General features: G+C 42.7%; 1 protein-coding gene across 4 annotated transcripts in view; it reads right to left on the bottom strand.

Moving 5' to 3' along the window:
- Positions 1-11,220: 11,220 nt before the first annotated feature.
- The window catches only part of LOC110495932 (glycogen synthase kinase-3 beta), a 43,508-nt gene continuing 40,648 nt past the window's right edge, over positions 11,221-14,080 (bottom strand). For all 4 annotated transcript variants that reach the window (XM_021571464.2, XM_021571462.2, XM_021571465.2 and 1 more), the window contains exon 11: positions 11,221-13,928. In XM_021571464.2, coding sequence (XP_021427139.2) covers positions 13,873-13,928 — 56 coding nt within the window. In that variant the 3' untranslated portion in view covers positions 11,221-13,872. The remainder of the gene's footprint in view (positions 13,929-14,080) is intronic.

A 14,080-nucleotide genomic window follows, 5' to 3' on the forward strand; every position in this document is an offset into this window, starting at 1 on the left:
AGGATTCTAGAGGTAAAATGTAGAGTAGTTTTGTTTGAAAAAATCTATTTTTATACTCAAATATAGGAACTGGGTTCTACAGTTTAACCCCACTGTTGTCTCTGGCTCCACACACCCCAGCCAAGTTCTTTATTTTGATGCATCTCCTGTATGATAGCCTAGTCAGTCAAAAGAGAAATGGGTGATTATGACAGCATGACAACTTTGGAGCATTACAGGTCTGAGTAACCTCAACAATGTCTACATGAACACTTAACACATTGTATAACCTGCTCACACACTGCTCTGTGGCTTTTCTCTCATTGTTCAGGAGTCTGGCCTTCAGAAGAGCCCAGAGCTTTTTCAAATCAAAATCAAATCAAATGTTATTTGTCACTTTACTTACAAGCCCTTAACCAACAATGCAGTTCAAGAAATATAGTTAAGAAAAGATTTACTAACTAAACTAAAGTAAAAAATAAAATAAATAGGTAAAAATTAAGTTACAATAACGAGGCTAGGACAGGAGTCGTACCGCTTGGATCACCTTGAGTGGAGGGCGCATGCCCTGCGTCAGGAGGTTGATATCTTCAATGACGACGACAGCTGTTCCCTGTAGGCCAGTGATCGGCTGTTCCTGCGGGAAGATGCTGACACTGTTCACCACCGTGAGCTGGGCTACCAGGCTGACAGGCCATCCGAAGCCGGCAGCGTGGCTTCATCTCCCCCAGCGGCTCGAGAGGCTATGAGGAGCCTACTCACTCAGGTAGCCTCTGCACTGGATATCAAACTGGTGGACAGTGATGACTCCATCTGTCCCCATCTCTGCTGAGTTCCGTGAGGCCTTGCAGGAGAGCTGGGCCTCTGTCAGGGGGCGCTTCCGACTCACAGCAGAGACTGGACCATGGAGTTATGTTGCGGGGGCAGAGTCACTCTGCCTCTGGGAGTACCAGACCATGGACACCATGATAGCTGCCCTGGAAGTCCCGGGGCCGGGAGATTATAGGGGGGAACTTAGCTAGCCGGGACTCTCCAGAGTCTTTGATCTGGACTTGAAAGCCACATATGGGTCCCTCTGCTCTCTTGGCTGCCTTACAATGCTGCTGCAGGCCTACCTGCAGACTCTGTTGCCCCGGCTGCGGGAGGGCGCAGAGGAGCTCTTTCTGGAACCTATGAAGGTGTCTTGCCGGCTTTCCCTGCTCCAGAGGGATGTGGCCCGCGCCAACAGACTGGCCATGGCACAGGTGGTTACCTCCCAGTGCCATCTCTGGCTGGCCCAATCCCGTCTGCCAGCTGCTCTCCAGAGCACATTTGCCACTCTTAGTAAGAAGTTTTCAGAAGTTATTCTTGGAAGTTGTAAGCTTAAGTGTGATGGTGCAAAGGATTTACTTCTAAGTTTCCTTGACTGAAAATACTATTGTGATATCATTACATTACGGTTGCATATCTGCTTGTGCAAAGGTTTTTAAATGCGTAATTTTTGCACATCAAGTGCAAGTTGTCTCACAGCCAAGAGCAGCGAGAGAATGAGGCCGACTTCTCCAAAGAATTAGATGTGGTCAAGGTCTGGAAATGAAGGGTGGAGGAAATGGACACAAAATATGTAAGCAAGGCTGGCAGTCTCCCTCAAACACATTCAATTATGATAATGCCCGTTTAGTGTAAGAGCTGTTTGACAATAGCGTTCCAAACCTCTCTGCCAATCAGTGGCGACCCGTCATTTAGGGCATGTGGGGCTCTCATATTTTTTGCAAAAAAAGTAAAGTCATTTTTTTTGGGTGGGGTTGCCTCTTTTGCATAAAATTTTCACATAAATACGTGTCACATATCAGTTTGTAAAAATGTTAAACATTTTTTGGAACATTGAGATATTAAAGCCTCCATACAAACATGGTCTTGTTTTTGCTTTCTTAAGGCAACTCCAAAATGCAGGTGTTTCAGCCTAGCTCAGTGCTTTCTGTGGTGCTGGGACAGCCAGCAGAAAATACGGAGCGAAGGGGTTGGTAATGTTCTCTAGTTGCGCTGTGATTGGCTCAGTGTTCTTTCACTACGTCGCTGCCAAATCTATGGGTAGAGCTTGAAAATGCATGCCCCTTCAGTGCTGCCACGTTAGAGGTGCCCATCCAAGAAGGCTCAAGGTCATTGGCCGAAGATAAAATGACGTCAAATCTACAGTAGCTTTGATTGGACTGATCATGTCAACGTCATACTTTCAAAATCTTAGCTAGCTGTCCTCATGAATCAAGTCGACAATCTACTGGGAAATCCTTTTTAATCCTTGTCATTTGAAGAGAAATAATGAAGAGAAATTATAGATAAAACGTATCGGTGCTCATCTGCCATTAGACATAAACATTACACAACAAGTTGGAAATCGCAAATTCAACAATGAGTGGTTTGGAAGGAAATCAGTAGCTAACTGCAAGCATTGCAAAGCAATCACTAGCCTGCTATTCAGTGGAGTGGGTGTGTGGTCCCAATTCTCGGTTTAAGGTTCTCTTTTCCAAGCTTAAAATGATAGACATTCAACATTTGGCAATGTTGTCAATCCAGCATGATTTCTGCCATGCTCAAAACGACTGTCAACTCAGAACTTGGAAATCTGACCTCAGTGAGTTCAAGACAACTGGGAACTCAGGAAAAAACTAGCTCCAACTGGGAAAATACCTTTTGAAAGGTCATCCAACTCGGAATTGTAAGTCGGGAACTCGGGCCTCTTTCTAGAGCTACAACCTGAAGATCGCTGACTTCATCATGATACGAGAGTTTTTTTCCCCTGAGTTCCCAGTTGTCTTGAATGCACCATAAATCCAGAGAATGCCAGACTTTGATGACAAAGTTAATGACAAAATTTGCCCAAGAAGGACAACGGCGCCACCTTCCTGTTCAAGTGAGCACAGCACAACAAGGTGTCCAAAAATGTATTGTATGCTGCTGCATAAATGATGTAATATGCCAGGGAGATATATATACTGCTAAGAAATTAATACTAAGTGTATGTTGTGTGGTAAGTTGTTAGTAGCCCATGTGCCTCACCCTAATATTTTGGTCTATTTTCCCCTCTTAATTTCACTTACTGTTCTGACTTTGTGGTGCACATGTAGCCTATAACCTGTTTTTAAAGAAATTAAATCATTGAATATTGTAAGAGCTTTCATTGTCTGCTTTATGTGCCCCCTTTATTTATCCTACGGTTCTGACTTGGTGTACAAGGAGAACATTTTAACAGTGCTGAACAATAAGTTATATTGACTACGTCCATCCTAGCTCGCTCATTAATGTCTTAATCCAAATTACGGATTGCCTCTTATCCGCTTGTCGTCCCCTTATGCCATAGTTTGTACATCTCAATTGCCAGTAGAAACTACATTTGCTTAAGCAAGTCAGCCATATCAGCTATGTTTTTGTAAAAGGCAGTAAAAGAGGCTGAATGAACTGTTTCGCTGTCAGACAAGGCTCCACTTAAGTAGCCAGGTATAGCAGTGGTAAGGTGTTGGGACAGCTTTATTTAGGCCCTAACAGTTTGTGGGTACCGTTTGTCACAGTTCTATTGCAATTAATGTATTGTTCAGTGTTGTGGTGGCTTTGCCGCCCCCCCCCCCCCCCCCCCCCCCCCCCCCACCATGCTAAAATTGCCACTGCAGCCAGTCACTGCAAATGGTCATTTTTCCAATCCGACACTCCTAGCTAAATTATTGCTTAAGAAATTGCCCTTTGCTAAGAAACTATTTTTATTTTATTTTGTTTTCAATTAAAATGGTGAAAAAAAATCACAGTTAGGTACTTATTTGTTACCCAGAAGTGATTTGATATTCAGATAAAGGGGCTGCATTGGACCTTTTCAAGTTGCAATTTAATGTCTAGAATGAAGCCTGTGCTGCTATGGATGTGTTGAAGGAGAGGGAGGGAAATGGCAGTCCTCCACCGCAGGTACGTCCAATAACTAATATAAATATTCAGTTTGACCATTAATGGAGTTCATTGTACTGTAGCTAGACAATCCCGCTTGGCAAAAACTGGTTGAATCAATGTCGTTTCCTTGTCATTTCAACAAAGAAATTGTGATGACGTTGAATCAACGTGGAAAACTGATTGAATTTGCAAAAAGGGAATTTCGTCTTTTTTTTTCACCCAACGTTTAACCTAAATCCATTGACATGGTGACATTTCTTGTGGATTTCAAGTTGAATTCACGTTAGTGGACAACTCATCCAAATGTAAATCAAAACTAGATGTTGAACTGACATTGGTGACAAGTGGGATGGGTTTGGAAAACACACAACAATTCACACACGTACCTATTCATTATATGGTTTACTTAGACCATTGTTAAACATTATCCTCTGTGGTACACTAGATCTAGGCAGACATTTTAATGTTAGAACTATGTCTAGATGAACTGTCTGAGCTAATCAGAAAACACTATTTAGGCATGGATCTTCTGCTGCTTTCCCCCCAGGCTCACACAGAATGTCTAGCAAGTCCTACCCGGTGTCATGCTATCACCTGGTGCCCAAACCCCACCTGGTGCCCACAGACTCTGAGGCCAACACCACTGGGGATAGTCACCACCCAGGGGACAGTCCCCTGGAAGGCATCTCTCACATGCCCCTGAAAGAGCCCAACTCCTCCCTGGGGCTTCTGTCCAGCTGTGGCTGATCATGGACTAGCAGCTCCATCGGTGTTGGATATGCTAGCTCTGTTCACTCTACTGAACCCAGCTCCTGCTTTGCCCCCCAGCAACACTGACACCACCCAGGGGTGACACTGCCTGTGGCTAACTTAGCAGGGAGCCTATCAGGGCACAGCCACTAACTAACACTAACATATGTGCCCTGAATACAGAACAAAAAAACTCTGGTAAACAACCAAGGACCAGACTTGACCACTCTTAGTCTTTCCTCCTTTCCTTTTGAACTTTTATCTCTCAGTCTCTAAGAAACCCTATTGGCATCCTTCCCCACATCTAGACCCCAGAGAGAGGAAACATTCCTGCTCTATTTGATATCAGAAGTTCATTCTCGTGTCAATAGAGCCTTCTCTTCCTTCGGATGTCTCGGGCCAGGGTCTTGGAAGATCGATAATACCCACACCAAGGTGGTAGTATGCAACGCTGTTTGTGTCTCCAGTCTGCTTTATGGCTCAGAGACCTGGACCCAGTTAAGGGAGCACAACATCATCCTGGAATCGTGCCACATCAGTTGCCTCCAACTCATCTTAAGGTTAACCTGGGAGTACAGAGTGAGCACCCTATAATGAGATCCTCGCCGACACCAAGCGCTCAATTAAATCTGTAGTGCTGAAGAGCTGTGCTACAACACAATACAAATGTAAAGGCAATGTGTTCACGTTAGCGGATGGATTGAATCGAACCCCAAGTCGACCTGCATTAAAGCAAGCATGGCTGAAGGACACGTGATCCACATACCTGAACACCACCTCCCTCGCCAAATTCCCTACGGCCCACTGAGTGGTGCCAAATGCTCTGCTGGAGGTCAGAAAAAGCAGTACAACCAAGGTCTTGTCTTCAAATACTGCAGATCAGATAGCTCACCCACATATTCTAATGTCTTGATATTTTTGTTTCCTTCAAATGTAGTCTATTTGGAGAAGGGACTGTGAGACCCTGTTTGAATGATTGATTGATTGCTTTTTATTGACAGAAATCTGTCATATGCAAATAAGTGAAAATTATAATCAAATGAATTGTTGAACATACGTGCATTTGTCACCCATAACAAAATCCTCAACATGTAAACCTCGTATATAACACTAGGTGACCGTGTGCTCTGTGGTCACCAAAAAACCTTACTAGTTCAGGCTTGTACTATGTATAACCCTCCCATGCAAAGTGAATGACAGGTAAATACTTTTATTCTTAAATTATTTCTGACAACCAATCATCACGGTAACAGACAAGTGCTCAATATTCAACCTTGAGTATGAACAGACGTACTCTTTTTGGAAGTAACATTTGTTTATATGACACACATGCTGTTATATCCATCAAACATCCAGAGTGTGCACACAAAGTGTCCCTACCTGGTCTGAGTCTCGGTGGTGGAGGGAGGTGGAGAAGTGGTGTAGATGACCTGGAAGCTCTTTCCCTCGTCTGTCAGGTCCTTCATGCTGACCCCCAGGAAGCCCACAGCCCTCAGGGCCTGCAGGTAGGGCTCAGGCTCCACTGTCTTGCCCTTGAAGAAGCCACGCTCCACCCCATGACGCAGGAAGCCCAGGTCACACGTGGCCAACATCTTCCCTCCTACCGGGGAGGAAGAAATGGAGGGGATTGTATTCAAAGATTTAGAATGATTCTTCTATTGCAATGGTTGTATTAACCGTCATACAGAGAGATACAACACCAACAGGTTCTGTGCTGTGCACTGAAATACTGTCATCTGTGTATGCTACTCTACTGCTCTCTACTGTTTGCAATCAGGAATTGCAGCTTGTGTGTGCCTGTGATAATGCGTTTACACTAATCTGGCCTCATGACACGGAACAGTTCGGCGGTGGCCATGTCCGGCCATTAGAGGTGGCAGATGGAGTGGAAGACCCCGCTAATGCAGTGGTCCGGGAGGGGAATACACTCCACCCTGCCCAGGAGCAGGTGGACCCTCCCCGAGGCCAGCTGAGGGCCCAGACGCTCCAGGGCCACCTTTTGCATGTACTCTGAGTCCAGGCCTAACAGCCTGCCCCTGGGGTCCGTCGGGTACTTCAAAGCCTCCTGGAGCCCCAGGCCTGGACCAAAGCCAACCTGGAGGACAGAGTAGATTTGATTGCACTGGATCAAGTGTGTGCGAGTGTGTGTGCGTGTGTGTGTCCCACCTCAAGACTGAGTCATGAAACCTGCATTTTCACAGACCCTGTAACCAAAATACAGGTATCGGGTCTAGGTGAATGGTCCTCAACTTTTTTGCAGGTAAATTCATTAACACTTCCATTATTTAACATGTCCCAAATTTGAATTGCAAACCGCCACATGGTTTAACAACAGCCCCCTCACCCCTCCCAATTTGCCAGTTGCCGACTGATATGTATAAAATGGGTATTCAGTACCTGCAAGAAAGTGGGACATAAGGGTTTGAAAGCGGGTCATGTAAACATTGCTTTGTATTTTTTTCACAGGTAACCACATCTTCTGTCTGAAATAGGTATAAGAGTTTTACATAAGCTGTTACCTCCAGGATAGCACAATGGGCCTGGATCTGACACAGTTTGACAACGTTCTTGATCATCACATTGTTGTACTTCTCTATGTCCAACTTAGTGTAGAGGCCCATCAAGCTTTTCTTGGGGTGCGCCAGATTGCGTGTTATTCCATTAGTGAAAATGTCCGATACACAAGGTGAAACAAGTGCCAAAATGAATGACAGTTGAAAAACACACATGACACGTTCACATAAACGGGCACTAACTGCTGAACTATTTTCTAAACATTCAAACATCTACGCTGATCAAATAGAACATGAGCTGGAAGTGGTTGTTATAAATTATACTGAAATGTTGTGTTAAAAATGTAGCAGGGGCTGAATACTACCAACAAATCGGCCTGGCCATATCTTACACACCAGCCCACCAGAGTCAAATGGGCCAGTCCAGTAAACTATTTTTAGCTAGTGTTTTAAATGGGACAGATTTTTTACAAAAAAATCATAACATTTCTTAAGAGGCCTTTTTTGGGGGGGGCATGAACAACCCTATGGCCATTCTGTTTTCTGGGCTGCAGTTTTGGACTTTGTTTTTCCAATTATGATTCTGTTATTACTAAGAAACAGTCAGGGATATAATATAAATATAAATAAAATACATGACCTGGAAAGAGAGAAATATCTCTCAGTAGATCTTTATACTTTCTATATTTACTCATAATGCTGTGGAAGTATTTATCCTACAGGGATAAAAACACCAGAGGGTAAGTAAGTAAGTAATTAAAGTCAATCAATTACACATAAATAAAACATTTGAAGCGAAAGCTTTTTGACACAATTTCTTCATGACGTTTTTTTCACAGACATAGTGAGTAATTCTAATGTAGTCTACAAATGTTTGATTGAAACGGGAACAATGAATGATTCACTTGCTCAGACGTCGATTGAAAAAAGACACTTATCAGGTAATATCTTACATCTACACTCTTATTCTACACAGAGTTCCTAGTTTTGGGAATAAAAGGAAACTGACCTGATTGGTTTGAGGGGATCTGGGTTCAGTTCAATATGGAGTACCTCGTTGTAGCAGAGAAGACCGAACTAACACATAAAACAGAATCCTGGTTTGTCTGACTTACTGTCCTGTGAAAGTCCTGTAGCATTATTTCAAATGGTGTATCAACTCTCTATCTCTGATATGCAGTCTTTTAAAGCCACATTCGGACAATGGAAATGTCTTCACATTATGTTCCTCAATATGATATTATAACAGTCAAATTAGCATTGAAAGACGGCTTGCAGTACCCTCCGTTTGGCTCAACAGTCCTGAGACTTGAATAGCAGCAATACCCTGGTGCCATTTTCAACTCTGTTACTTACGTATAGGTTGAGATTTATCTATATGATTAGACATTTACTGATGATACAGTGGGGCAAAAAAATATTTAGTCAGCCACCAATTGTGCATGTTCTCCCACTTAAAAAGATGAGAGAGGCCTGTAATTTTCATCATAGGTACATTTCAACTATGACAGACAAAATGAGACAAAAAAAAACAGAAAATCACGTTGTAGGATTTTTAATGAATTTATTTGCAAATTATGGTGGAAAATAAGTATTTGGTCACCTACAAACAAGCAAGATTTCTGGCTCTCACAGACCTGTAACTTCTTCTTTAAGAGGCTCCTCTGTCCTCCACTCGTTACCTGTATTAATGGCACCTGTTTGAACTTGTTATCAGTATAAAAGACACCTGTCCACAACCTCAAACAGTCACACTCCAAACTCCACTCTGGCCAAGACCAAAGAGCTGTCAAAGGACACCAGAAACAAAATTGTAGACCTGCACCAGGCTGGGAAGACTGAATCTGCAATAGGCAAGCAGCTTGGTTTGAAGAAATCAACTGTGGGAGCAATTATTAGGAAATGGAAGACATACAAGACCACTGATAATCTCCCTCGATCTGGGGCTCCACGCAAGATCTCACCCCGTGGGGTCTAAATGATCACAAGAACGGTGAGCAAAAATCCCAGAACCACATGGGGGGACCTAGTGAATGACCTGCAGAGAGCTGGGACCAAAGTAACAAAGCCTACCATCCGTAACACACTACGCCGCCATGGATTCAAATCCTGCAGTGCCAGACGTGTCCCCCTGCTTAAGCCAGTACATGTCCAGGCCCGTCTGAAGTTTGCTAGAGAGCATTTGGATGATCCAGAAGAAGATTGGGAGAATGTCATATGGTCAGATGAAACCAAAATATAACTTTTTGGTAAAAACTCAACTCGTCGTGTTTGGAGGACAAAGAATGCTGAGTTGCATCCAAAGAACACCATACCTACTGTGAAGCATGGGGGTGGAAACATCATGCTTTGGGGCTGTTTTTCTGCAAAGGGACCAGGACGACTGATCCGTGTAAAGGAAAGAATGAATGGGGCCATGTATCGTGAGATTTTGAGTGAAAACCTCCTTCGTGGCTGGGCCTAGCCAGTGAAACGTGGCTGGGCCTTTCAGCATGACAATGATCCCAAACACATTGTCCGGAAGAAGCATTTCAAGGTCCTGGAGTGGCCTAGCCAGTCTCCAGATGTCAACACCATAGAAAATCTTTGGAGGGAGTTGAAAGTGTGTGTTTCCCAGCAACAGCCCCAAAACATCACTGCTCTAGAGGAGATCTGCATGGAGGAATGGGCCAAAATACCAGCAACAGTGTGTGAAAACCTTGTGAAGACTTACAGAAAACATTTGACCTCTGTCATTGCCAACAAAGGGTATATAACAAAGTATTGAGATAAACTTTTGTTATTGACCAAATACTTATTTTCCACCATAATTTGCAAATAAATTCATAAAAAATCCTACAATGTGATTTTCTGGATTTTTTTTCTCATTTTGTCCGTCATAGTTGAAGTGTATATATGATGAAAATAGAGGCCTCTCTCATCTTTTTAAGTCTTTTTAAGTGGGAGAACTTGCACAATTGGTGGCTGACTAAATACTTTTTTGCCCCACTGTATATATTGAAGGTGCAAACATCTAATTTAGACCTATGATACCATAAGCCATAAACTGGTGCATGGAAAATTTGCGTCCTACAATTTTGGTCTTAAAAGAAGTGCATCATTCAGGTCTATGGGGTAGGCAACTTTAAATTCCACTGTTTTGTATTTTTGTTTATTTGCCTGGGTTTTGTGACTGTGATGCCACAAATATGTACCACCCATAGAGTGGCGTGCCGCTAGTGTTTAAATATGAGGGAACGCAGTTCAACACAGGTAGGTCACATTGGGTGCGTTTTGTAAGTTCTCTCTGGCTATCTACTCCAATTCAGAGCACTTTCGTCTGTGTGCCAGAGCGCAGAAGAACTGATGAATTTACAAACCTGCGAAAAAAAAAACTTTATTCAATTGTTATCAGCAACAGTCTGTCACTTGTAAATATTTTAAGAACGGTAATGACCGGTCTTTTGTATTGAACAGACACAGACCACCGAAGAGGCAGTACTGTTAAATATAATATTGTATACAGAACCATCCAAGTCAACTGTGTTCAGCAGTTCCTCAGATCCAGATAAACACCTGTGTTTCTTTAAATGAAGATGCAAAAACATGCAAATTGTTCAGGCAAATGTGTAAATACTGCAGAAAGGTAGAGGAAATTAAGGGAACAAGGTAATACATGTCAAATCTGAAAATGAAATGTATTTTGTTCATTTGGAATGTATTTAATGTTAATCCTCTTCTTAGGATGAGGAATGTAGAAGTGAGTCCCAACTATCTATATTATAATACCTTAAGCCACAACCTGGGGTAGATTTGCATCTTACAATTTGACGGATTTTCTTGATTTTGGGCTCAAAACAAGCGTGTCACTGGATAGGCTACTTTCTACTGGAACACATCCAACTTTGAGCTAACAACAAACAGGGTCGTGCTCAGTAGGGAACATACTGTTGCAAATGTTTTGCAACGGAATAACAAATACGTGCGTTCTTATACAAGCTCAAGTAACTCAGTTTCAATGTTTTCTCTGTTCTAAACACAACCCAGGTAGCATATGAGAACATAACAAAAGACATGACACAGTTTGTTCCTTTCCAGGCTAACCTACGGTTTATTTAATGCAAATTACAGTACCAGGTAACTATTTCTCTGAACCAAGTCACATAGAGACAGAAATATTTACAGGGAGAGGGGACATTAAGCATACCTTCACAGAACAAAAGGTTTATATTCAAAATGAAATCAAAATTTCAGTCAGAGGCATTCAAGTAGAAGTAATGTTAGTTTTTTTTCTGTTGTAAAGTCTTAATTTCTGAATATAACCCAGTCCTTCATTCTTTTTAAAATTGTATATATATATATATATTTTTTTTTTAAACATTGTGTTTTGTACATATATTATCCTTAAAGACAAGAAGTGGTCACATTGTTTGTTTTACAGGCCAAATTATTGGATAGCAACACATTTACGGATGCAAGCATACAAATATATGCTTTACAAAATGTAATAAAAAACATGAAGGATTGGTGCTACATGACATCTCTCCCAGAGTGCTGTTGAGAATGTGGACACACAAATCCTACAGACAAATTGTTTATTGCCATAGTTGAGAAAGTAATACTGAATACGATAAGACTTCCCCCCCCCCCCAAAACCATGTGGGGTTGTACATGCATCGCTCATAAAACCATAAAAACACATTTTAAAACCCACCTCAAACCTTCCTGGAAAGAGAATGTATTTTTAAAGTGTCTGAGAAAATCAATGCTACAACTCCCCCAACCCACCACCACCAAAGGGGATCCCAAAGTCAAAGACACATAGCCAATCGTACAAAAAGAAACAGTGACGAGGTGATGTGTGGTCTGTGTGACGCCTGGCTTTGCAGTGAATTGTGGAACATGAAAGATCAGAGAGGTGGAAAGGGGAAGTCAACAGCACTCCACGAAGGAATAGGGTGAATCTGCCCTGTACGCTGGTCTCGAGTCAGTTTTGTGTTTTCCCACTATGGTTAGGATTTCGGGAGGCCAAGCTGATCCTAGATCTGTGCGTAAGGGCAATTTTACAACAGAGCCTCCAGGTAGGACCATAGAGGGAGGAGACCTGGGGAAGAGAGGAGCGAACGAGTGGAAGCAAAGGCACTCCAACCTATAGATACACTATACATTACTGGTTATCCTTACAATGATACAGCTGGCACCTACTGTACAGTCGAGATTGAACTAAATGGCTGGAGGAGAAAAACAAAGCTGATCTACAGTTTGACTATACAATAACTTTTAACCTGAATGTTTTTTTCTTTTGTATTCTTCTTTATATCATTCATTTTTGTTTTTGCTCGTTAACAGTTCTTGGGTCTGCCTATTTACATACCATACATACCACAGGAAGACACGCACACGTAAGCCAGTTTGGTGAGGAGCATCTACTTACATAAATACATACACATTTGTGTGTACTTTTTGTATAGGTCTTCAAAGTGTTGAGGGATGGGATGGAAGGACTTTCAGTTGTAAAAGAAGAGCAGGAAAGGGTGAAGTCAGAATGAGGAAGGACTTCCAACAGTGGTTTAAAATGACATGAGGCTGCGTCTGAAATGACACCCTATTCCCTACTACTTTTGCCCAGCGCAATGTGGACTGTGGTCAAAAGCAGTGCACTAAATTATAGGGAACATTCGGACACAGATGGTAACAAAGAAAGATTGTGATGAAATTCAGCACAATCAACAGCATACACCCTCATCCAAGCATCCTTCATAGCCAGTCCCCAAAACCCACCCCAACCTAACAAGAAACGGAACAATACCAGGCTTTACTAGTCATAATGTCTATCTGACAACAGCAGGAAAAGTAAAACAGAGGTTGTGGTCTTCATTGAAATCACATGAAAGACCAGCAGAATCTCTTGCTCTTAGGTCTGTTCTGGCAAAGTTTTGTGGGTACGGCATTACCCTTAGGGGGAAAACGGGGGAAAACTCATTTCTGCACCGTTTCTGGCAGCTAAAACGGGGACAAACCCAAAAAACATGCGAAGGTGCGAGACAACTGTTGCCTTACGAGCAGAATCACAAAATGGTGCTGCATACAGTAGCAGAATTGTGATTTCTGAAGCAGGAGAGAGAGTAGCTGACACAATTCTACAATATATCAACTGTGTATGTGTACATTGAACACAGACAGATATCGAGGTCAACCAATAAAAGTCACAATGTCATCAAGGTCTTCAGATGTATATGTATGAATGGGTGGGATGGGGTTGACAGAGGCCCCAAGGGGCCACAGTCTGAACGTAAGGCTGTTGCAAGAGGCATGTAGAGGCCTCCCCCACACGGAGAGAGTGGGTGACTATACCAAGCGTAAGAAAAAAGGAAGATTGTCTATGGAAACAAACACATCAAAGTACTTTTGTATACTTATTTAGCTATACATTATCTCTACACTAAACACACCTGCACTCAGTCCCCTCCTCTTCAAAGCACAGAAAGATGAAGAGCAGCTCTGAGAACATATCACTGTTGTCCTTTTTGTACAAATAAATAATCAAACATTAAAACGATGGGAGAGGGTGGAGGTGGTAGGGGAATAACGAAGTTCCGATTCGGTTTTCCTTGCGTTCATCTTTATCGGGCGTCAGTTTTCTTGCTTTGCTTCATTAGTTGGTTGGTGTGCAGCCATGCCACTGTTGTTGTCCAGGAGCTGGGGCATGGGCAGCGGGCAGACGGGTCAGGAAGAGGTCTCAGGTGGAGGCGGCGGCAGCGTTGGTGGTATGGCCACGGTCTCCGCTGTTGGCATCTGGAAATGGAAGCAGTACGTTACACTACTCGCCTTTAATGAGGAGAGCTCTGGGCCACTATTCACAAAGCGTCTCAGAGTAACAGAGCTGATATGGGATCAGGTCCACCCTTTCCATATCATGTTATTCATTATATTCTAAAGGGGAAATC

This window comes from Oncorhynchus mykiss, chromosome 18 (genome assembly GCF_013265735.2).
Source record: "Oncorhynchus mykiss isolate Arlee chromosome 18, USDA_OmykA_1.1, whole genome shotgun sequence".
Taxonomy (NCBI): Eukaryota; Metazoa; Chordata; class Actinopteri; order Salmoniformes; family Salmonidae; genus Oncorhynchus; species Oncorhynchus mykiss.